Raw genomic sequence first — 23,395 nt, forward strand, 5'->3', positions numbered from 1 at the left:
TTCTCCTGCTCCAAAACCTCGCTCGCCGAGTTTCGATCGCCGATATTGGAGAGTTTCGCTTCGAACCGCATTTTACGACCAGCTTCAGTTCGTAAAGTTTGATGCGCGTGACTGGTGAGGGCGGGCGGGATTTGGTGTCGCCGTTTCCCGGGCGGTATCGAATGTACCGAGGAAACGGGCGGATGCAAATTCTCGTTGCCCGCAAGTCACGCCGGATTTTCACGCAGTTGGATCGGGGGCATCCCGGTTTCCGGGAAGCCGGAAAGGCAAAAGCCACAAAAATCGTCTTCCATCGTGGGTCATAACCGCGGGGATGGTACGTGCTCGCTGGAGACACCGTTCAGGGGTGTGATTTGATCTCACCGCACAAAACCCCAGGCCTGCGAGACTTCCTGAGAGCATTCTGAGAGGTTCTGACTTTTTGAGGTTGTGGCTAGCAAAGTCAAATTCAAGCCGTATAAAAGAAAGAAGAAAAAAGTCAACCCGAGCGACGCATCAACATCATCGGGCTTTCTTTCCAATAAAATTATCACCGTCCACCCACAGCCGTTGTGTGACGGAAGCTTTCGACACTTTGACGCCAGTTCAAAGTTTCTGCGTCAGGGTTTGTGCCAAAGTTTTGCTTCCGATCACACCACAAGCAGGCTCGGGGTTAGACCCCTCTCAGTTGCTCGTGCATATCGGCGAGTGAAAGATTTCTCAGTTTTTCCTTTTTTTCTGGGTTTGAATTCGCACCCGGACCAGTGCCGACCTCTCCCCGCACAACCCGGGCAAAAGCTCACTACGTGACCTGAAGCACATTTCCTTGCGGTGAAAAGAATAAAGCAGCACCCCCAAGCAAATTGAATGTGTGTGTGGTGGGGGGGGGGGGGGAGTTGTGAAAATCCTTTTCCACCCGGCGGAACGCGGTAGAATGCGAACCGTACGTGGGCAAGTGTGTTCGGCAAAAGGCGGTTTCGATTGCAGCACGAAGGAATTTGATTTCGTTTCGGAAGATCGGTGAAAGAAATTGAGAAATTTGCACATATGCATTGATCCGATTTGTGTGGGATGGGAATGTGTGTGAGCGTTCTATTTTCTTTTTTTTTTGTTACTTCTTCTCTTGATCGTTTGGCAAGCATATGGGGAAAATGTGCTCACAGCTACGCTTTGTTGTGGAAAGTTGTTTTTTTGCAAATCGTTTGCAGTAATCTTTCGATCCAATATATGTATAGCCACACGCAATTTGGAATATAAACTATGCCGGCACATTCCGTCACTTTGGTTTTCTTAAGCTTAAGTAAATGATTCAAAATGGTATCTGCATACTTCATGAATAGTTAAGCGTGGGAACAGGCAATTTTGAGGCAATTCTTTTAAATTCAAAGATGGATAATCCACAACGATGGGAGGATCGAGAATTTTAATAACGATTTTCAAAACTAAATTAGATAAATAATAACTAATTGCCTAAAAGCTTAACTATTCAATTAAGGCTCAAAGAGGCTTTACAGGCACTTATTTTTAAAAGGAAATGTTGTGAATTTCGACATTTTCACAAACTGAAGGTATCAAAGAATCGATTCAAGATGTTAGGTCAGGTCTAGAATAAATCGAGAAATAGGAAATAAATAACCGATTGAGATAGCTCAGAAGAGCTCATTTTTATTACCTGTTGAAGGATCTTGGAATACCAATGGAGTAGTTTTTATGTTTTGCTTACATCGTTTTCTAGTCTTTATTGAGAGAATTTCGGGAGACAGGTCTATCTTTTTTAAGGCTAAATGTATTTTTGTTATTTTTTACCTTATTTTTGAATTTTGGATACTGATGACTCCCTAAACTAATTTTGACTCGCTGAAAATTTGATAATCCTAATCTTGAGGATACTGAAAAACGAATATATCTCCCGCCAACAAGTCCACTTGGGGGTTATCCGCTCATTACGAAGTGTTCACAGAGTAAAATAAACTTCGTTCCAAAGTTACGTGAAGTACTAAGGAGGCAAAAGAGGTTTAAAACCTTGATAAGTTACACAAAACAAATCTGTCGGAAAATTGAATCAAACTTTAATGTGTGACGTTACGTAATTTATGGATGGCCCCTTCATTACTTAAAAATCAACTTTTTTATATGTAAAATAGTGTTACTTTAGCTCATTTGCATCATTTAAACACTCTCTAACCGCGTCTCTCCCCTCCCACAGGTCCCGAAACCAACCGACAAGAGCAAGAAAACATGGGGCCAACGTCTTAAGCTCAGCAAAGCATCACCCGTAGCCGAGGACAAGCAGTCCCCCGGACCCACCAACGGTACGGCCAGCTCGAACGGTTCCGCCCTAATACCATTCGGTGCGCGCAGCTACGACCAATCGCTCGACTACAGTGGCAACGGTCCAGCCTCCCTGTCGTCCGTCGGCCACTCGAACAGTTCCCACACCAATGTGCATCAGCTTGCCACGATGAAGTACGCCGAAACGTGGGTGTACGGGACGGTGCGCGGTATGCCGCCACCGTTGGCAATGTCGCCGCACCATCCCCATCATCCCCACCTGCCAGCAATGTACTGTCCGCCGCCTCCACCGCCGGAGGTGGCCGTACTGATCTGCTGCTGTCCCGAGTACCTAACCGGGACGAAGCGCGAGATAAAGAAGGCGTCCGTGTGCAAGAAGTGCAAAGGATCTCGGCTACCGCTCGCACCGATCGGTGGCACGATGCGGCTAACCTCGGGTGCCACCTATCTCGCTCCACCGCCGATTCGAACGAGCGCCGGCACGGTGAAGCTAGCGTCCACGTATGGCAAGAAGTCGCGGCCAACTATCCTCGGAAATGGGAACCCGGACCCGTACGACTTTATGCGCCGGTCGAGGCTGACACAACCGGCCGAGAGTGGTGCCGGCGGGCCAAAGTCGGTCAAGAGCAGCCTGAAGGAGAAGCTACGGGGTCGGGCGAAGAGTACGAGTCCGTCCCGTGGTCGCAGTGGGAGCACCGCTGGGGGAAAGCGCTCATCGGCAGCAAGATCTCCGTCGCCGTCGCTGAGCAAGAATGGTTCGCGGGTTGGAGGACGCAAGCTAGAATCGTTCCAGGACTGTTGGGTCGGGGAGCCGGACCGCGATACCGATTTGCTCGACGATGGTCCAACCAGCACGGCCCAGAATCGCAAATCTATCCTCCGCTGTGACGTTAATCCGTACGATCTGATCTCGCTGAGCGGTATTGGGGGCAGCTCCGGTGGTGGCACCGGTGGCAATAACATGCTGAACGAGTTCGCGCCCGACGGTGACGAGTTCGATCTGCACTCGCAGAAGTACGAGAACATCCTCGACACACTGTACGCCAACCGGTACAACCCGAACCCGGCGAACAGTATCGCGGCAATCAATGGCCAAAGAATCAAGCTGTTCGACGACTCGGGCACGAGCGTGTCCGGTGCGCCCGTGTACGACGATGTGGACGAGTTCGTGTACGATCCGGTCGAGGTGCCGGTCGAGGAGGCGCAGGCGACGGACGAGCCAAGCTCCCCGTCCGCCGGTACGCCCGAACGGCCGCCGCGCTCGAAGCAGCGACAGCTCGAGGTAACCAAAGAGAACGACGACAGTCGGTCGCTTCCTTCGACGGCACCGTCGGGCACGGCCGAGGCGGGGTCACCGGGCGTGACGCCAAGTGCAATAAAGTCCATCCTGAAGCGACCGTCCTCGATGCCGGCCGCACCACCGTCCTCGATGGTGACGGTGGAGAAGGATACGGGAGCCGGCGGGCCGGGCTACGACACGATCCGGCTCAATCACACGCTGGTGCAGCGGCTGGCCAAGCTTACCACCAACGGCAACGGGAGTGCGTCGGAGGAGGGTGCCAGCACCTTCGGCAAGCACGGTACGATTAGTGCCCGCCATCTGACGGACAAGCGCAACTCGGGCTCACAGTTCTATCTGCCCACGCCGTTCCCGGTGATCGCGAGCACGAGCGAGCCAGACGCAACCCAATCGACGACCGGTGGCCGGAAGAAGGTACACTTTCTGGTGGAGAACGAAATCATCCACGACGATGATCGACTGTTCGCTCAGATGCTGTTTACGGAGGTTGTGCCGGGGGAGGTTACGCCGGTGCCGGTGAAGACTACGAACGGAGCTACGGAACGGGGAGCAGCAGCTGAGGAGTCGATTGGCAGCAGGAAAGACACGCCAGCGTCGTCGAAGCAGGTGGAAACGGAAGAGCTTGCCAAAGTGATCCTGCTGCCGGCGGCAACCATCACGAACGCGCCGATGCTACCAAATGGCACTAATGAGGGTAAGTCTGAAGAGAGATAATTACGCGGCGATAGTTTCAAGTGTGTCTGCAGGAGCTAATATCCGGAACGAAGCTTACTACAGTGATTTTGTCTCGTTAGCAAATATTCAGTGTTTCGCACTCAGTGCGAGCTTTTCGGACTGCCGGAAAGCTTAATGTAAATGTGCCAAGTATTGGAGGATTGAACTTCTTCCGAACGCCTTTCAAAGATTTCAGTCGTCAATGCGATTGATTCTGATTGTAATGGAGTAACGTTATGGCTGTCTCGGCACAAAACGAAGCCATCTTCATGCCTTCGATTGTTCCTCCACTTTCAAAGTGTAAATATTTACCGATAACGGAAGAAAAGCGCTACGCCGCATATAACATCATACGTTAGCATTCTACCATACCATTCAATTAAATACATAAAATGATTGGCATGGGATGAGTTTGTCTGCTTTTCGATTGATTTCAAACGATAAGAGAGACATTTGGGGGCTGGAAAGCCTGGAGGAAGGTTGCTAGAAGCTTCCATTATCTACCCAATTCCAGATATCAAATTCAGACTAGCACCAGAAACGTAGAACTAAACCATCCGGAAATGGCAAGAGTGGCAGCGCTTCTCCACCTTTCCCAACCACTTGCCAATAGGGCAATATGACTAATTGGATAATTTACACCTACATGGCCCTCTTCTCCTTGTGTTTAAGAGGAGGATGTGCAGCGAACCACGAACAAGAGAGGTTTGGCTTATTCTCGCCCTTTTGGGCATGGTCTGGTGTCGAGTCAAGGTTCCGAGGTTGATTGAATGATTGGCAATTAGTGTCTGTCGGAGTGGTGCTGAATGTCAGACTTTTGATCGGGATGCCTACCGGAGCCCTGTCAGTTTTGTGTTCGATGCGGATGTATCGGTAGCTCAAATGGGTTATCTATCTTGCTGTGGTGATGCTCCGTATGTTTGGTATGCATTTTGGGGTTTAGGTTTAGTTTAGGTCCTTAGGCACAAAATAAAATGCTTATTCGATGGGTGTACTTGACTACTTCGTAGCTTCGTAGCCAATATTATCGTCATCTATTTTTATATGAAATAAAGTTATTGTTGGAGTCGTAAGAGCATTTGATGGCATATACACTAATGTATTGAGGTAAATTAATTCTTTAGACAACAAAGAAAATGATGATAATTGTGTGGCTCTAATGATGTGACGAAATCGGTTGAAAGATCTCAATCTAAAAACAAAGTAAATACACAGAGGTTTCTCGCATTGCTTTCTGTCTTTCGATCTTTGTTATTTGGTTGTCTTTCATGGTATTTGAAATGCAACCAAGTAGAATTAAGAAATAAGTAAGGAAGCAGAGACAACCATCATGCACCCAGTTCCTAGAATTCTTCAAGATCGAAACGGGAACTGTCGAAATGCCCATTAATGTTCTCAGATCGTTGATCCTAGGCAACGGTAGCTACCATTCTTCTTCGAATGATCGTTTTTTTCTAGACTTTGGTTTGTACAACCCATCCAAAACCAAGCATAATGTTCGGCATTCTGTGCCAATTTCACGGCTAAGTTAGACGCGGAGCAGCGGCTAATTGTGTCGAAAGATCGTCGGAATTCGTCAGAATTCAATATTCCAACGCTTTTTATATGTCATTTGACTTATGTTGATGTTGATTAGCAGGCTGTCCGTTCAGTTCAAAGGCACATGTAAAAGGATGCATTAAGGCGTCTAGTTGATACCTAGTTCGATCTCCAAACAAAGACTCGTCTATCATAGTGAAGAAAATTAGAAACTTGCATTAATCAGTTCACGCATCATAGCTATGATTCCACTTGTGATAGATGCAAACCACCAATTAGGACGATCATTTAGCATACAACCAGGTCCTTGTGGTTAAGAAAAGGTAGAGTGTTGAGATTTCTTCCGTATATAAAACCACGATGAAAGCAACAAGTACAAAAGATGACTGGTATTCCAAGTTCAACCAAGAAAATGTGTATTCATTACCTCTAGAAACAACAGAATATGTAACAAATAACTTTTTATGTGTACCAAGTAATTGAATGTTTCCTATTTCATTCAAGTAGCTAAGTAGAGCATCAAATTATGCCACCTCGTAACATGTTCGTCCCATTTCTCCCAATTACATCCAGTGCAAAGACTTCAACAATGCTTTGCTCCGAGTATTGAAATGCTTTTAACGGCTCACAGTGCTCTTACGCCGATTAATATGATTCGTTTATGTACCAAACTGTCCACCAGATGGGCAGCTGTCCAACGTTACCCCACTATGTGAAGCGCTTACCGGCCAACCACCACATGGAACAGCCGTTTCCTTCCGGATGGTGAATTTTGGTTTCTGTCCGCTGCAACGCGACGCGCACTGCTCGTCGAACGGAACGTTCAGTTCACAAATTCATTAATTCGTGCCCGTTTCGCGTGGTTCTCGGTCCACTGGCCAATGTCCATCCACACACACACACACACACACACACACAAGCACAAACGGGGCAATGGTCTGCGCTTCTCATCGGCAGGAACCGCTCCACAGCGCGGCTCGTTGGCCAGCAGCGTTTTGAAATTGATTCGACATAAAATAATGTCAGGCACCCATTATGCTTGTCATTTTATTTCCTTGTCCCTTTTCCCGGGCACATGTCCGGGCTTGGTAGTAGGGGTAGGGGAGGGAAAGGGAAAATATTTGCATTGTTCGAGTGCGCGCACCGGCTGTGCGGGAAAAAAGCGATGCGGTTCTTGGGGAGTTCGGGCGTCGAGCGAAACGAGCAGCCGTGTGACATTCCCCCATTCTCCGGGTGGTCCGGGGTTTCGAAACCTACCGATGTGCGGGATAGTTTTCGGAAACCGACCCGACGCTGGCTGGACGATTGATGTTATAGTCCGCTGAACTTGATGGCCGCTAATTATATAGAATTAGAGTTTATGCTAATCCAGCGCCGACATGGATCCCCGGCCCGGGCCATTCGCCCATTATTATTCGGGCCGACCGGACCTGACGGGCAGGTGCGCTTAGACGCGCGAAACGTGGCTGGTACCGTGCTCGGTGGCCGCAAGCCATCGGTAAAGTGCGTATACGCAAATGCGCTGGTACTATACCCATTCGCGCCCACCGCCCGAAGCGCTTGTACAAGATGGCGCGATTAATCGCTGCAGTGGTTTCCCGTCCGTTCCGTGCCAAATCGATGCACTCGATCGATTTTTGGTGCAAAGCGAGGGATTTGGTGCCTATGGTGCATCGTTTTGTGGAGTTCGTTCGTAGGGCCAATGAACAGGTGCAGTGCCAATGGGATGGGTATGTTGAAAGGGGGTTGGTAGATATTTTGACTATAATAGGTGTGATTGGGCATTGAACATAGTTGGGATATCTGTTTGAAAAAATATTTAAAACTAGCGTTTGAGTTGGCATAACTGCTACGAAAGGAAGTTTTACGCGTTTTACGTAATTTTCTGCTTCATTCAGTGAAAAATGCATCAACCAGTATGTGTTTCTCATTCCAAATTACCGGTCACAGTAGGTACTAATACTCATGCATTACAAATTCAACTTGTTTGGCCTGTGCTTGAAAAGTGTTACAAAACAGTTATGACATTTTAAAACGTATTTCTATGCTTAGTTTTAGACTAAACCAATATTTTGACACTAGTTCAGCGTCTGTCTTGTATACATTCGTATAACAATTTGAGTAATGTAATCAATAACAATAATTATAATATAATATAATTATAATGTGTCTCATTTGTTTGCATGTGGTAAAGTTAGGAGAGCTTCAAGAGTTCCAGAACCCTGATAAGGAGCCTTTTTTTACGGAGTAAAGACTCTAATGACTGCTTTTTTCGATGCATAATTAACCTCTAAAAAGCTGGATGTAACTGAAATCATTGTTTCAGACCATGACGCTATAAGGATCATAGTCAAAAATCGAATGAAAAAGTAAAAAATGTTGCTTACCTGAGGCAATACTATCTTAATATACATTGCCATTGAAGGATGTATGCGCCTAAATTCTTACGATATTATTATCGATTGCTTAGCAATCTAATAAAAGCAAAACACAGCAATCAAATTATGTACTTTATTGAGGATCTCTTATAAAGACAAAGTAAATGAGTGAGATATGATTGTCCATACTTCCTTTTGATTATTTAAAAAATTGTAAATTACTATCAAATGTTAGTGAGCACCATATAAACCACCTAAAGTAGCTTTTAAAACAACAGAAAAAAGCATTCCTTTAAAACATTTGTTCAATTTTTCTAAACTCTACCTAATCCGTTGCATACAATAGTTTGCTCCCAAACAATCGGATGTTCGGAAAGACCAACCTGATGACCAAATGGCCAAAAATACAAAAAAAAAAAAACTAACATTACCCAATAGGCCTGAAACTTAATCCTGCAATGGGCTTCAGTACGTATTCAACCTGTTTTTTTTTTCAACCGGAAGCTGCCCGAAACAACAGTACAACTGGCAGCACCAGCACGATAAGCCATTGATCCTTGTTACGATAAATCCATGACCTTTTCCAAACAGAAGCCATGCAAAAGAAAAAGCCTGCCCTAAAAACCTAGTGGAGAGAACGAGGGGACTTAGAGACAGAGTGAAAGAGTGTGTGTGTGTGTGAGGTCAGAAATCATTGCCAAACAAAATCTTCCGGAACGAACTTAACCTCACCGGACGGTAGCCCACCGGTAGGGTAGAGGCTAGCAAAAAAGGCAACCCCATCTCCCGGTTTTCCCCAGCCTCCTCGGCAAAGAGAAAGCAAAGCCAAATCGTAAGAACGCTCCTGGGACTTTCCCTCCATCCCCGGGTGGGTAGAAAGATTGGAAAATTTGCCTATCATACCACAGTGGAGCGGTTCGGGTGTGTTGTGTGAGTGGAGGAATGAAAAATTTGTCGGAATTATTTGCACCGCAACACATACGCCCGGCCACAAATCCCTCCAACCGACGAGTTGTTGTTCCCGGTTTTCCGCATATTTGTTGCTTGTTGCGGAGGTAAAGAGTGTCCCGGGATTTTTCTCCAGTTTTCCACCTTGCCCGCACGGCGATTCTGCTTGATAGGAAGCTTTCGGCTCGAACGGGCGGCAGCAACACTCGGAGGAAAAGTGAAATTATGGCAAATATTTTACATTCCACCGCCACACAAGGGAATCGCCGCAAGGGATCGGGGAGGAGCAGGAGGAGGAAAGTGGTGGAAAGGCGGAAAAGATTTTTGCCAGCTTTTTGAAGCGCTCGCATAAATCACGGGAAAGCACAGCACAGGGTGAAATAAAATAACATGATTGGGATCGACGCTTCTCTCCCTCCTCGTTCTGTTGTGTTTTGCGACATTGTGTGTGTGTGTGTGTGTGAGAAAGAAAAGTGGACAAAAGAGGGGAGAAACGAGCGGTGTCTTACTGTGTCTTGGGATCCGTTTTCTCGCATGAGCGGCCGTGTAATGCCAAATGTGTTCGATTCGATCGAATCGGTGCGATTTGGGGTCTCGGGCATACCCCCGTCCCGGAACTATGAAACAACGTGTACGAAGATAAACCGAACGTACCAAACGATCCCTACGGCGGCTCTTGTTGCTGCGTCCCCCTTGGGTTGGGTGCCACTATCGAAACGGGGTTCTGATTTATGCGCATCCTCGGCACTACGGGAAGGAGGATTCGGAGTGATCGGAAACCAGTACTGGCGCGAGTATTTACATATGAGCTTTGATTACGATGCTCTGTGTCCCTCGCTCGAGGGATGCCACGAGCACCGTGAACATCTCTCGCACCTAAACAAAACACCCTACAACAAATGTACATGGCGACAGTTGCCATAGAAAGAATGGCGTCACTGCTTCCATGCCCCCACGGGAGAATAGTTTCCTTTCCGTTGGGGTGAGATAATCGCACAACGAGCGGCAACCGAGCGGTAAAGTTAAACCCTTTGGGGCGGCAGCTCGTTTGTACGAGCAAGAGCAGCGAATGGTTCGAAGCAGTTCGACAAACAAACGTTTGTCTTCGGGAACGACCTTAGCGAAACGGTGCTACAATCGAGACCCGGTGGACACGATTATTGCTCGCGCTGCGATGCACTCTGTATCGGAAGGCATCGGTGCATACTTACCGCCGACGCCTGCACAAAGGAAGCATATTCGTGCTGTTCATCAGTGCCATCCTGTGCCCTTGCACCAGCCAGTTGTTTGGCCAGCGGTACTGGCCGCGTGGGGGAATGGGTTCCATCTTGCTGCCAACACAACAATCTGTGTGCGCGCGGGAAGTTAGAAAATGTGAAGCAGAAAAATAGAACATTCAGCTGGGTGGAGAAAAGTCGATGGAGAAAAGTTCGAGTTGCAATAATCGTCCTTTAGCTACTGGTGAGTTGATTGGTTCTAGGAATAGGAGAGTGAAATGTTGAAAAAAAAAAATATTTCATTCAGGTCGACACATGTAAGGGAATGTTTCGCTTGATTGACGAACATTCATTACGAACTTAAAGGCCGGGGTACATTATCCGTACTCGCTAGGGTAATTTCGATTTCACTAGCGCATCTGGCGGCGGCTGGTGGAAGCTTTTTTTGGTCACCGAGCGAATGGTCGAGCCGGATCGCGCAATAAAGTATTATTTTCCTCGTTATTCGATGCGCAAATGGATACAATGCATGCAGAACATGTGTATCTACCTTTTAAAAACCTTTTCTGGTCCAATTTACGTAAAAAACATGGAAAAATAACATATTTTCTGAAGCGACTATAATTTTTTTGGCAAAATATTTCGGTAAACCACCGCCAGATGTGCTAGTCCTATTTTTCGATGTTTTTTTTTAATTGAACTGGACTGGATAAGCTTTGTAATTGATAGATAAATATGTTGTGTAAGTATTTCAGCCATTTTCGTATCAAAAAACGTTGAAAAAACTACTAATTTTTGAGATGCGGCACGACCATTCCCTCGATGACCAAACAAAACTCCCATCAGCCGCCGCCAGATGCGCTAGTAAAAATCGAAATTACACTAGCGAGTACGGACAATGTCCCCCGACCTTTAAGAGTGGTTCACTGCAGGGATCATCCATACCTTACGTGACGCTCGCAGAATGGAAATGGGTATATTTTAGCGTCACGGTTAGGCATCTAGGCTACCAGGCTAGAAGCGGGAAGATTCCATCCTGTTAAAAGCAACGTAAACAATAAACAAACCAAAATTAATTTGCCATTCGAGGATAGATTCATAATACAGCGCCTACCACAACTATATGCACAGTCGTTTTTCGCGATTTGCGAAAAATCCATAAGAGATAGATAAAAACAGTAAACCTACGAGTTGTGCAGAACACTATTTAGCATCTTTGTATATTTTTTTCTATTTTTTTAACATGTTTTTACTCGACTTATGACGAAAAAACAAATTTATGGTTGTACCATAACTATAAAGACACTTCGAAACACAGGTTGTATGTGCTAACTAACGCATTAAAAATCGTTCAATAATATAAATAACATATTCTAGAAAGGTTTTAAAGAAATATATTTTTGAATGATTTTTAAAAGGTGTTTGTATAACTTATTTTAAGGTTTTATAAGTTTTATAAGAGTAAATATCAAAATATATATTTTTGAAATATCAAAAAAAAAATGTCTGTAATAATTGTTTTGAAAATGCAAACCAAAGTATGTAAAAAGATTGCCTACGCCTAGCGATAAGTATTATTTAGGATTGAATTAAACTGTGCGCTGCTTATCAAGCAACCTTGGTATACAGGGGCAACCGTGAAAAACCTACCTAAAAATGGTAAAATTTCACTAAAACATTAAGTTCGTTTTTATTGCCAATTACCAATCATATGATGTATAAAACATCAGATTCTGGTTGGTCCACTTTCACACCTGGGAACAGTCTGTACCTTCTAATACTAAACGTTATAACCTTTTGCTCTACACCTGCGAACTGCGACCACAGTTTTTATTGTTTATTGTGTTTAATAATTTAAAGAGAAAATCTTTTTGCAATACAATATAAGCTTGTGTTGCAAGTGCATTGTGCAATATAATACAATAGGACATAGCCAAAAAAAAAAGCAACTAGCTATAAACAGTTGTTTGTTGCGGCAAACTCAACACCACACGGTGTTCAATGCTTAGTTCAATAATTATTAAAAACAACCTATCCCGCATTTCGCTCAATCCCCTTGCAGTACCCTCGGCTGGGCTATTGTTTTCACCAGCACACTTTGCATAATACATAGCACACTAATCACACAATGCCCTTTCACTCACCGCGGGCATTGGCAATCAACCGCCCGCTCCAGCCCTGCACGAAATAAAACCCCTCGTATCGTACTGCGTGCAAAACGGCGTGACACACCTGCTGCCACTGCTCATTACTGTTGGCCAACGTCGAGCGCCAAATGTGCAGCACGTGCTCATAATTCATTCATGAAATTTGTTCACCTACCCACCCACGAAGGGGGTGAGTGGAGAGTGGCATTGGCAAAAACACGGTCCCGCCCGGTAGCACTGATTCGAACCCGAACCGGATATTGGAAATACGGTCACCAACGGTCTCGAAACGAAACCGTAGCGGTGGTGACTGGAGACATGGAAGGTTCGATTGCCACGAGGTCAAATCACAATATCCTGCAGCATTGCCGGCGGTGCCGGTGCAGTAAATGTGATTCGCTCTAATAAGTCCGGTTTGGCACGATTGGAAGGCTAGGTAGAATGGCAGACCGAAGCAGGGTTCCTGACCCAGAACGAATCGCAAGCTCGTCGATATTGGTGGTGGTCTAATTAATAATGTTACTACTACTAGTGATTGAATGAGTTTCTAACAGTTGTTTTCCTTCTCTCGTTACGCAGAACGCGCCAAGCCAAGCGCGGTCGCCACCGTGTTCCAGCGACGGGCCGGTCCAGTGCGAAGAAGCTTCAGCGACCGATCATCACCCACCGCCAAGACGAACGGGTATGGTGGACATCCCGCCAACGGTACCACTGCCCGGGACGACCAGTTCAATGACACGATGGCTTTACGCGTTCGGCCCCTGCGGACCGATTCGCGGACGGCATTCGACGATGAAACTGCTTCCTTGACAACTTCATCCTCGTCGTCGTCGGAATCATCGATCGGTTCCATCTCCTCGCTGCTGCTAGCCGTTGGCCAGGGCGGCAAGGCAAGACCCAAGCTGCCACCTCCGCCACCACCACCACCACCAACAACGCAACTTCCCACCGGGGCCAATGGGAAAGCGCCAGCCAGTGCCACACCGTCACCCCCGGGCAGCAACGTGTACGAGGATTTTTGCTTCGGCCTGATGGCGGGCGTCAGGCGTTCGAGTAGCGACCGTAGCAGCTCCACCTCAACCTCGTCCCGTACGGTGGTGCAGGTACTGGCCAGCTCCTCCTCCTTCTCCTCCTCCTCCTCCCCATCTTCTCCCTCGTCCTGTGGCTCATCGCCGTCGCCGATTGCGTCGAGCGGCGGCATTCATCGGCTAGAGATACGGCACGACCCAGAACCGGAGGAGGAACACTATCAGAAGAAAACGTCCATCCTGATCACGGGCGATGATTGCTACTCGACGGTGAACGTGGATGGGGCTAGCGATACGCCAATCTACCAATCGTCGGTGGTGGTAAACGATGGCAGTGTGGTGGCCTCACCGACGAACGAGATACGGCAAACGGCATCCAATACGATCACGATCAGCGTCAGCTCGCCGACGTCTACGCTGGAAAGCCGTGGAAGTAAGGGCAGGATGGCAACGGGGAAGCTGACAGGCGACGAGCAGCACTCGAACGGAACGGTGGTAACGATGGGAAGGGAAGAGGTCACAACTGTCAGCACGGGGACGTCGGTCATTCCCATAGGGGGGAGCAGTGTCACCGGCAGTAATGGGCGTACGTTGATCAATCTCGATTTTGGTCAACCGGAGCAGAGTGTTGAAAGTAGCACCGCTGCACAAACCGACACGAAGACGTCCGAAGATGTAACACCGATCGCACCAGTTCCTAGTGATTCCAATGACTCCAAAGATTCGCCCAAGGTTCGTGAAGATGCTGCGCACGATCAGCAGCAGCAGATCGTAGTCCAACAAGCGTCCGTGGACCTCACACCGACACCGGTTGTGCTGCGGCGCTCGCTAAAACCAACCACGGAACCGACCACCACCGTCAACAGCTTGCAGGCGAAGGTGTGCCGTAACAGCTTCATCGCCAAGCTGCTAGAAGATCCCTCCCTTAGCCAGCTGTCCGAAGGGTTGGACTACGAGCTGATCGCCAAACTGATCGAAAGCTCGCTGCTCCGGCTGAAGGAATCGCGCAACGGGCTGGACATGAGCGGTACCAAAGACGAGGACGACGTGTCGAAGATGATCGAGCAGTCGCTGCTCATGATACAGGAGGAGCGCAGCAAGCTGACAGCACCGAGCAACCCAGCCAGCCAGTCACCGCAGCAGAACAGCGGGAGCAAGCGCAGCAGTGTCAGCTCGGGCAATAGCTACGGTTCGGCAGCCGCGTACGAGCTGATGGAGTTCGATCAGCTGGGCGAGCTGAGCGATTGCTATCAGAGCTGCAGCAGCGACCTGACGGTGGATGACGATGCGCACTCATCGCGCAGCAAGTTCTACCAGATGTTGGTTGACGCGACACTGTCTGAGCTGGAGATCAACGCGGCGAACGAGGATGATGACGATGAGCATCATTACGAATCGATCCGACTGAACGGAGATCCCATCTATGAGGAAATCAATGACATCCCGCCGCCGCTGCCACTGACGGCTCCACCGATCGACGATGTCGATCTGGAGAAGCAGCGCAATGCGCGGTCTATCTTTGAGGGTGCCTCCAAGTACGACATCTTGTCGTACCTGGTGGACGCGAAGGAGCGTGGCATCGTGCAGGAGGACGGATCGTACGGGTTCCAGTTTGGCGGTGCCGGTGACATCATCCTCGAGGAGGAAGAGTCTGAACCGATCACCGAGCTGCGGCACCATCAGCGCCAGATATCGGACATTAGCAGCAGGCTGTCGCATCTGTCGGGTATTAGTGATTCGAGCGAGGACACGTCCCTGTCGGCGGGCACGCTTAGCAATGGGCGAAGTAGCAAAGCGTCGGCCGAAATCGAGCGGAACGATTCGGGCGTCGGGTCGGAGACGAGCAAGACGTCCCGCAGCCGGTGGCAGAATCCAATCAGCACGACTACTACTAGCACCACAACAAGCTCGCTGCTGACGAAGATCACGCCGATTCACCTGTGCGAGGATTGTGACGGACCGGTCGAGACGCAGGTGACCGAGTCGGGCGTCATGTACGCACCGCTCGTCTGTCGGAAGTGTGGCAAAAAGCGGGCAGAGCGCAAAGAGATCATTACCGAGATCGTCGAGACGGAGGAAAAGTATGGGCGGGATCTGCAGATCATACTGGAGGAGTTCTATCAGCCGATGCTGGTCGCCGGCCTGCTCAACCAGGAGCAGCTCTCTGCAATCTTTTTGAACGTGGAAGAACTGCTGGAGAACAACCAGTTCCTGGCGGAGCGGATGCGCGATGCGCTGGACATCGCGAACGAGCAGGGCGACGACGATCTGCTTACGGTGAGCATCGGTAAGATCTTCCTCGAGGCGGCCCCAATGCTGCACGCGTTCGAGAGCTACTGCGTGCGGCAGGGTGCCGCCAGTCTGCTGCTCGCGAATCTCGAGAAGGAGAAGGAGCTGCTGCGCATCTTTCTGCGCGTCTCGCAGATGGAGAATGCCGTACTGCGGCGAATGAATCTCAACTCGTTCCTTATGGTAAGCTCGGATCAGAGTTGATGGGATGCTTTGAAGAGACGTTTATAACACCGTTCCCTCCTCTTACATTCCAGGTGCCGGTACAGCGCGTCACCAAGTACCCGCTGCTGCTGGCCCGCCTGTACAAGGTGACTCCGGCCCATCTGGAGGGCAAGGAGCTGCTGAAGCAGTCGCAGGAAAAGATCGAACTGCACCTGAACCACATGAACCGGGAGGCGAAGGACGTGCCGACGAAGCTGTGGCGCCGCATCTCGTCCTCCAGCCCGGGCCGGCGGCTGTCCTGCGAGCTCGACATGATCAACATCAAGCTGCGCAAGATGGCGGTGGACGTGCTGGAGTGGAACCACGAGGAGGTGCGGTTCGCCATCGAGGGCCGGCTGCTCTTTACGCAGCCGAACGATGGCAACTGGAAGAAGAGCCGCACGATCAAGCTGACCTCGATCAATGCGCTACTGGTGACGAATGGAAAGGTAAGGTGGTGGCATCGTTAGGTTGTAGAGAATGTAAATTGGGTGTTGGATGTCATTTTTGAGGATTTTTGAGGAACTTTAAGGTTCTTCTGGGAATTATTTTTGTATATCTCTTAAGCCTGTGTAGGTCTACATGCCATCTTAGGTCATTACGCCATATAGAAGACGATGTCTCTAAAGAACAGTATATTCTGGTCATCTTTGTTGTAAAAGTAGACGTCTCCTTCTTTAATGACATTTTCACAATAAAGACATCTGACAGTTTCTTTCGTATCACTTTTGAGTTTTATAACAACAAGATTTGATGAAGACTGACTAAGAATGAGTTTAAATGTTATAGAAATTGTGTACAACAGACACTTATGCGGATAAGAGTTAAATTTTGCATACTATTTCTTTAAATTCAAAGTATTTTAAGCTTATAATTCCCTTGTAAAAATTTGTGTCATGCATTTCTGTACTAAGGCTCACATTATTGAGGCTTTTCTTATAAGCTCAAAAGCTCAAAAAAATTATTTGAATGGGTAATTATGACAACTCAAACGGAAACGTAGTGCCTAGTACGTTCTCCAGCATCTTACTTGCTCCTAATGAAGATTTACATCCTTTCGACTGTATGCAAAAGGGACCACAAACAAATGTCAAGTGGCGAGGTCCAAAAGCCTCACTCGCAGCTTACGAAAAGCTTTCCCGGAATCTTAAATTTTCATTCCACACTTCAGCAAGTGTCCCTGAAAAGGGGCTTTTGCCACAAATCATTTAGAAGAAACAATGCCACAAAAAGAACTTCACTTCACCATCGGTCGTTTACTCAACCTATATTTTTGCCTTATTCCTTCCTTCCTTTCCCGCACTCACAGCCCACGGCCAGCTACAAGGCGGACCGGGCCCTGTCGGAAACGCTCAGCTTTCCCCGCCACACGGGCATCCGCGAGGCGTCGCTGCTGCTGGTGCGCGAAAAGGGCGGCCGGTACACGCTGTTACGCGAGCCGCTCTTTCTCGACCGGTGCATCGTCTGCTCCGAGCACGACTGGGAGGACTATTTCGAGGTGCAGGAGATCCTCTCGAAGGAGTCCTTCATATTTAAGGTATGTAACAGTGCACGGCGTGCGGCCCTGCTTCCGGCATCAATCAATAGCGTGTCACAGCGTGTGTTTGGAATACTACATTCCTTTTTACCCCTCTCTCTTTCTCTTTTGCTCTTTGCTCAGGCTGAGGACGGTACGAAGACCAAACAGTGGTACGCCCAGCTGCAGTACCATTCGCAGGGCATGGGCACCTGGCGTAAGCGTCGAAATGCGCTCGCCAACATCATGATTAATGGCATGATGACACGAACGTGAGGCGGCGGCGGCGGCGTCGTTGTGCAGCGAAAACCGATGACTCCCACCCAACCACACGGTACTTAGGCCGACCTTAGGATGTCGACCCTGTAAACCCCTATGCCGCCCGAAACTGTAACCCCGTGCCAACTTCTTCCCGCCCCTTTTTCGCTAGGATCGTGTATGTATGTGTAAGCGTGTAAGATTGCGTGCGTGCGTGTGTGTGTGTGTGCTGGAAGGTGGCAAAAAGCGTTGTATAAGAGCGTTTCCTAGAAGCAGGAATAGGAAGTGGTAGGAATCTGTACAGTACACTTGAGGCCAGCAACAAAAAAAATCACTAGTTCCGCTTAGTATAATAGCTTCCCGCTCTCAAGTGCGCGATTTATTTATTCGACTCGAGCGGTTTTCGATGCAGAGAGCACAAGTGTTGTACAGCATGCGTCACTGATGGTACGTTTTTTTTTGTTTTGTTTGGGTGGCATTTAATAGATAAACTGGAACAACAATAACTGCCCTTTTCCATACTTCCCATTTGTAGCTTTTGCTTTGCTCCAGCATCAGCGTATCCTTTAATGTAAATCGTAGAAAACGATTGAAGAAAAGGACAGCAAATGCAATTTTCTGCCTGCTATTAACTACTAGTTTGAAAATGTGTGTGTTTTTTTTTTAATTTTATTGTTACAAATAATACAAGCCTTTTTCTTTGTTTTTTTTTTTTTTGCTCGTGCATCTTACTATAAATGTGTATGAAATGATAAATGTATGATGCAAAGGCGAAACAATTGTAGGTAGCTGATGAATAATGGGATTTAATAGAAGGAAAGTAGTCGTAGAAATAGAAAACAAACGTGGTAGAAAGGATGTATAAACAACAAACCACAAGAAGAAAATAAAGAAAAGAAGGAAAGAGAAAAAATGAAATAAAAATGTGAACAAAATATGAACATAATTAATTTATCTTACTTAAAGTGTGTGCAAAGTAGGTTGAGAGTAGAAAGACGCTAAATAAATTGATCGCATACTCGGTTTTGTCTAGCAAAGGTCAATGCTTGGGATAAATACTTGAACGCACGAAATAAAAAGGAAAACAAAAATGGAAATAAATCCATTTAAGAAGAGAACAAGACAAGGAAAAAGATAAACAACTCTGCTAAAGAAGGGTGTGTGAAGTGAAACATAACAGATACAACAGAAAACGCACTCAACATATCTCATGGAAGAAAACAAGAAAACGAAAAGAATGAATACAAATGCGATACAAGAGCAAAATTTAAAAGAAACAACAAAAAAACAGAGAAAAATGAAAGGATCATAGGGTGAAAGCTTAACGGAAGAGAAATCGATTGCGTTTAATATCCATTTGCTTGACAAGCTAAGGAGTTAGATAGAGCTGCAGCTAGATAGAGGTGAGGTGAGAAACGGATAGTAAAAAGCATACACACACTCACACAAACAAACTGCAAACAAAACAAATAAAGAAACGTTTAAAATGGATGAATGGTGTTTCGCTATGACGATGATGACGCTACCGACGGATCATGCTGACCCAATCCATCCTGGAGGACATCATTCATATTCATCATCCCGTGCCCGTTTTGAGAGCAAAATAGCGTGGTATAGGATGGCTTATGATTTTTTCATTTATCTTCCTACCGTCCTACGTCAACCTCGGGCGTGGTGTGTGTGTGTGTCGTCCTGTCGGTTCAGTCCCTTCCCACCTCGATGATATCCAGTTCCATGGGAACGACGCTGTACATTAACCTAGACTGGGGGGCACGTTGCGCGTTCGGGCAAATCAACCATTGTTGGTTGGGTTTAGGAGAAGGTAAACCCCATCCACGGGTACGGTTTCTGTATTCAAATGTGACGTCCCGGTGCAACGTGTTCTAGGTTTTGGGAGGGTGTTTTAGCGCTCGGTCCAGGACCGGCGTTTGGTCCGGCTTCTGCTCGGTCCGTAAACGAGTGCACTGCAGAATAACAATTAGCCAGCGTGTTTCCCGGTTAGTTCCTTCCCCTTTTTACGGTGGAGTGGATGCTTTACAATGAATTTGCCATTCGGAAAGACACGGGAACGGTACGATAGATGCCGTTTGACTAAGGGATCCATGCTGATGGATGCACGGAGATATAGGTGTGGCGAAGGTTACAGATGAATTGTGAAAAGATTACAAAATCATCCACCACCGGGGAGCAAGCCACTGGAGGTCGGTGAGGCTGAGCAAAGCGGGAGAGTGCAGTGGTATGGAATTCTTGGAGTAGCAAACTTTGAATTTCAAAACCGAAACCAAACAAATGGAGCGGGATTCTGGTGAACTGACGTGGTCATGTTAATTTATTATCCTTAAAAGACGCGTTTTGCAACCGTCCTGGGGATTTGAAACATTTCATATTGTTTAAAACAATGGAACCACGTGAAGGATATTTTTTGGAAAGGAAAACATTAACATGAAATGAGAACGAGTTTCCAGACAGGTTCGTGCTAGGATAATGTTTTTGCATGTGATCTATTTTTGACGGTTTGATGCTGATAAATTCAGAGAAACTGATAAACTGATACATTGTAATGCTAACCATACTTTTCTATGGCGCATGTTTGATTAATGAAAAAAAAATGATAATAATAAATAAAGACATTTTTGCAATGAGCCACTTCAGCATATTTCATCCAAAAAAAGGGCTTCATAAAGTTTTAAATTGTTCATTCTTTCAATATATTTTACGCGACCAATTTCCACTTGATAACGCTGTCACGCGACAATGAGCCACACAAACATCGCAATACATAAAGAAGCAAACCACAAAAGCACAGTGTCTGTGTTAAACATCACCATTTAATGTTCGTGACACGATATGAAGCGTGTTCTGAACAGCGTTTCAATGTTTTTTGTTTTGTTTGCTCGCTCGCACAACTCCACAACCCAGAATAATAAAGCCCGCTCTGCCGCTTGTTAATCCCATTTTCCACCAACGTGAAAATGTTCAATATTTTCTTTCCCACCCGTGCGCACGAAAGCGGCAAAGCTCCCACTAGCCTCGGGGAGAAAATCGACCACACACACAAAGTGTTGTAGCTCTGGTTGCAGGACGGGGAAAGAAAAATAAAATAACACAAAAAGGAACTTGTCGAAATGAATGAACTGGTGTATTTTATGAGCCGGAACTAATACGGAAATGGTTTGCATTTGAGAGTGGAGGGAGTGAGCCAGGGTCCAGGCGGTCACACAGCTAGCGAAGGCTTTGCTTTTCTTGCCGTTGCGTTTCCGGATGGAACTGGGACTGGGCCTTGCTTTATTTCACTCTCTTTGTGGAGGTGACAAGACTCATCTGGTACTGCTCTGGTCACCATTCTGATCGAAATTGGTAGTTTGGTTCAGTTTTCTAGTGTTGTGTCAATGAAGATAGAAGGGATGAAACAATACAGTAGTTTTGAGATACTGTTATACAGGTAGGTGCAGAGAGGATTTGAATATCGTTCTAATGATATAATATTTATGAAGAAGGTTTTAACTGGATACGTATTTCAGCTAAATACAAAAAATCTGTTTTACGTCAGATGTGGTAACTTTTTATCGTTGGCGAGATTGGAACATCTTCTACTTCAAGGAATTTGCAGATTGCAGATTGCAAGTTTCGTTTCAAAACATATTCCAGTTGTAAAACCATGTTCTTCACACAAATTCTAGAGATGATGTCAGCCATAACTCTGTCCTGTAATTACAAGGAATTTTCATTCACTTCCTGAACTGATCCTGAATTTATGCCAATTATTTTATTGATCTTAAATCCATACTGGCTCAGGAAATTGCTTCATAGTTTGCACTACGCTTGGAGCCCCGTGGTCTCTAGAAGCTCAAAAAAGGGTAGCCTCCATCTCTGGTTGAGAATCTTTGAAAGAACCACCTGCCCAACACTTCAATCAGGCCTTCATTCGAGTGACCGCTTAGGTCCTCTACTCATCTTACTACGCCAATGCTTCTGGAGCCTAAAACCTTTTCCAAACCAGGAATCAGTCCCTTCTAAGCATGAGTGAAAGTGTTGGTACGAAGCGCAACAAATTGAGACGAACTCTTTGGTAAATTCTATGAAAAAATCAGCAAATTTATTCCCATTAACTTATGTAGCAAATAAAGCAACGGTTCTTAAGCTGTTCTTTGTTGTCTATAAACACCAGGGGAACAAACGATTTTGTAGATGAATTCTATTATCAGTCCCTTAATTCATCAATCAATAGCAGGATTAAGAGCAAAGAAGGATCGGAAGCCCTCCCAAAAATGAAGGTAATATTAAACGCTGCCTGTTGGGGGTTTTTTTTACGACATCCCTTTCTTTTACGAAATGTCATTAATCACGATTCGGCTTTTGGTTTCACGCTGCCTCCGGCAACTGACCTTGAAAGTTACACATTTTATTTGTGCGTCAAACAGAGCTGAGAGTCCTCTAGTACGATTTCCAAAGTATCAAAGTACTACCGATTTTTGTCTAGCAATCTATTCATGCTTGCTCCCATTTACGGAAGTTTTTCACAGGGCCGTTCTTGTCATCTTTCCCTTTCCCCAAAACATTGAAGCTCGAGCTTCCATACCATACCGATAGTGTCGGCTGTACTCTGTTCCGAGAACACTTTGCCCATTTTTACTGCAGCAACAACACCTCGCCAGCTCACGTGTTGCTCCGAGCGGACGTGTTTTATCAAGAGCTTTTTGCCATGCTGCCAAGTGACTCTTCCGTTCGCTAGTAGCGCAACACGCCAACACGTTCAAGCGACATGCCAACACACCCCGTCAAGTGTGTGCAATATAGTCGAGCAAAACCATACTCTATGATCTAAAATTGCAAAACCTTTATACAGGAACAGGAACAACAACAAAAAAAGGCCCTAACAACATGCCAACGGGATATATCCTCAATAGTAGTTCGGTAGTACCGTAGTTGGGGTACCAGGAAGCTTTATTTTCGTTTGCGTTCGTATCTTAGCGCGAAAAGCTCTTCAGAGAGCAGCACTTGGAAAAATGCGGAGAACCCTGCTGGTATTGCGTTTCCGGAGCATGGTTCGCGACCAGGTTACCAGGGAAACAGTACCGTCAGTTGGTTGAGCCAGGCCCGCTTTGATCTTGCTTTGCGTACGTGCGTTTCCAACGGTGAAGCAACACGCGTGAGTCGGTCCTTGTTGTGTGCGGTTCTGGTGTTTCTTCACAGAAGCGCGGCAAAACACTGAATTGGGATAGTTGAGTTTCGTATTTGGGAATTGTGCATGCAATAGTCCTCGTGGATAAACGGCAGGGGAAAGTCGGAAAGTCACGAATGTACCATCGTGAGCTCGTGTACAGCCAGTTCATTGCGAGCGGAAGATGAACGCGTTTTTCGTTGCGCTTGCGCATTACGGGCACGAGCTCGGGATTTCATCTGCAACACACCACAACGTTCTGTCATCTGGCGGGAAAACGGTGCAACTACTTCCATTCACATTCCGACGGGTTGTTAGTGTAGTAAAATCGACCAACTGACCTAGACACCTAGACCGGTGAATCTCACTGGGGAATGGGATAGAGTTTGTTTTGCCCAACAATAAACCAACCCACTTTTACTCAC

At 46.8% G+C, this 23,395-nt stretch overlaps 1 protein-coding gene across 1 annotated transcript in view; it reads left to right on the forward strand.

Annotated features, from left to right (window-relative positions):
* Window positions 1-18,939, forward strand: part of LOC120948513 (uncharacterized) — a 61,435-nt gene extending 42,496 nt beyond the window's left edge. Inside the window, exons 3-7 of the mRNA XM_049605650.1 lie at window positions 2,186-4,265; window positions 13,094-16,014; window positions 16,089-16,484; window positions 17,345-17,572; window positions 17,696-18,939. Coding sequence (XP_049461607.1) covers window positions 2,186-4,265; window positions 13,094-16,014; window positions 16,089-16,484; window positions 17,345-17,572; window positions 17,696-17,827 — 5,757 coding nt within the window. The 3' untranslated portion in view covers window positions 17,828-18,939. The remainder of the gene's footprint in view (window positions 1-2,185; window positions 4,266-13,093; window positions 16,015-16,088; window positions 16,485-17,344; window positions 17,573-17,695) is intronic.
* Window positions 18,940-23,395: the final 4,456 nt, after the last annotated feature.

This window comes from Anopheles coluzzii, chromosome 2 (genome assembly GCF_943734685.1).
Source record: "Anopheles coluzzii chromosome 2, AcolN3, whole genome shotgun sequence".
NCBI classification, from domain to species: Eukaryota; Metazoa; Arthropoda; class Insecta; order Diptera; family Culicidae; genus Anopheles; species Anopheles coluzzii.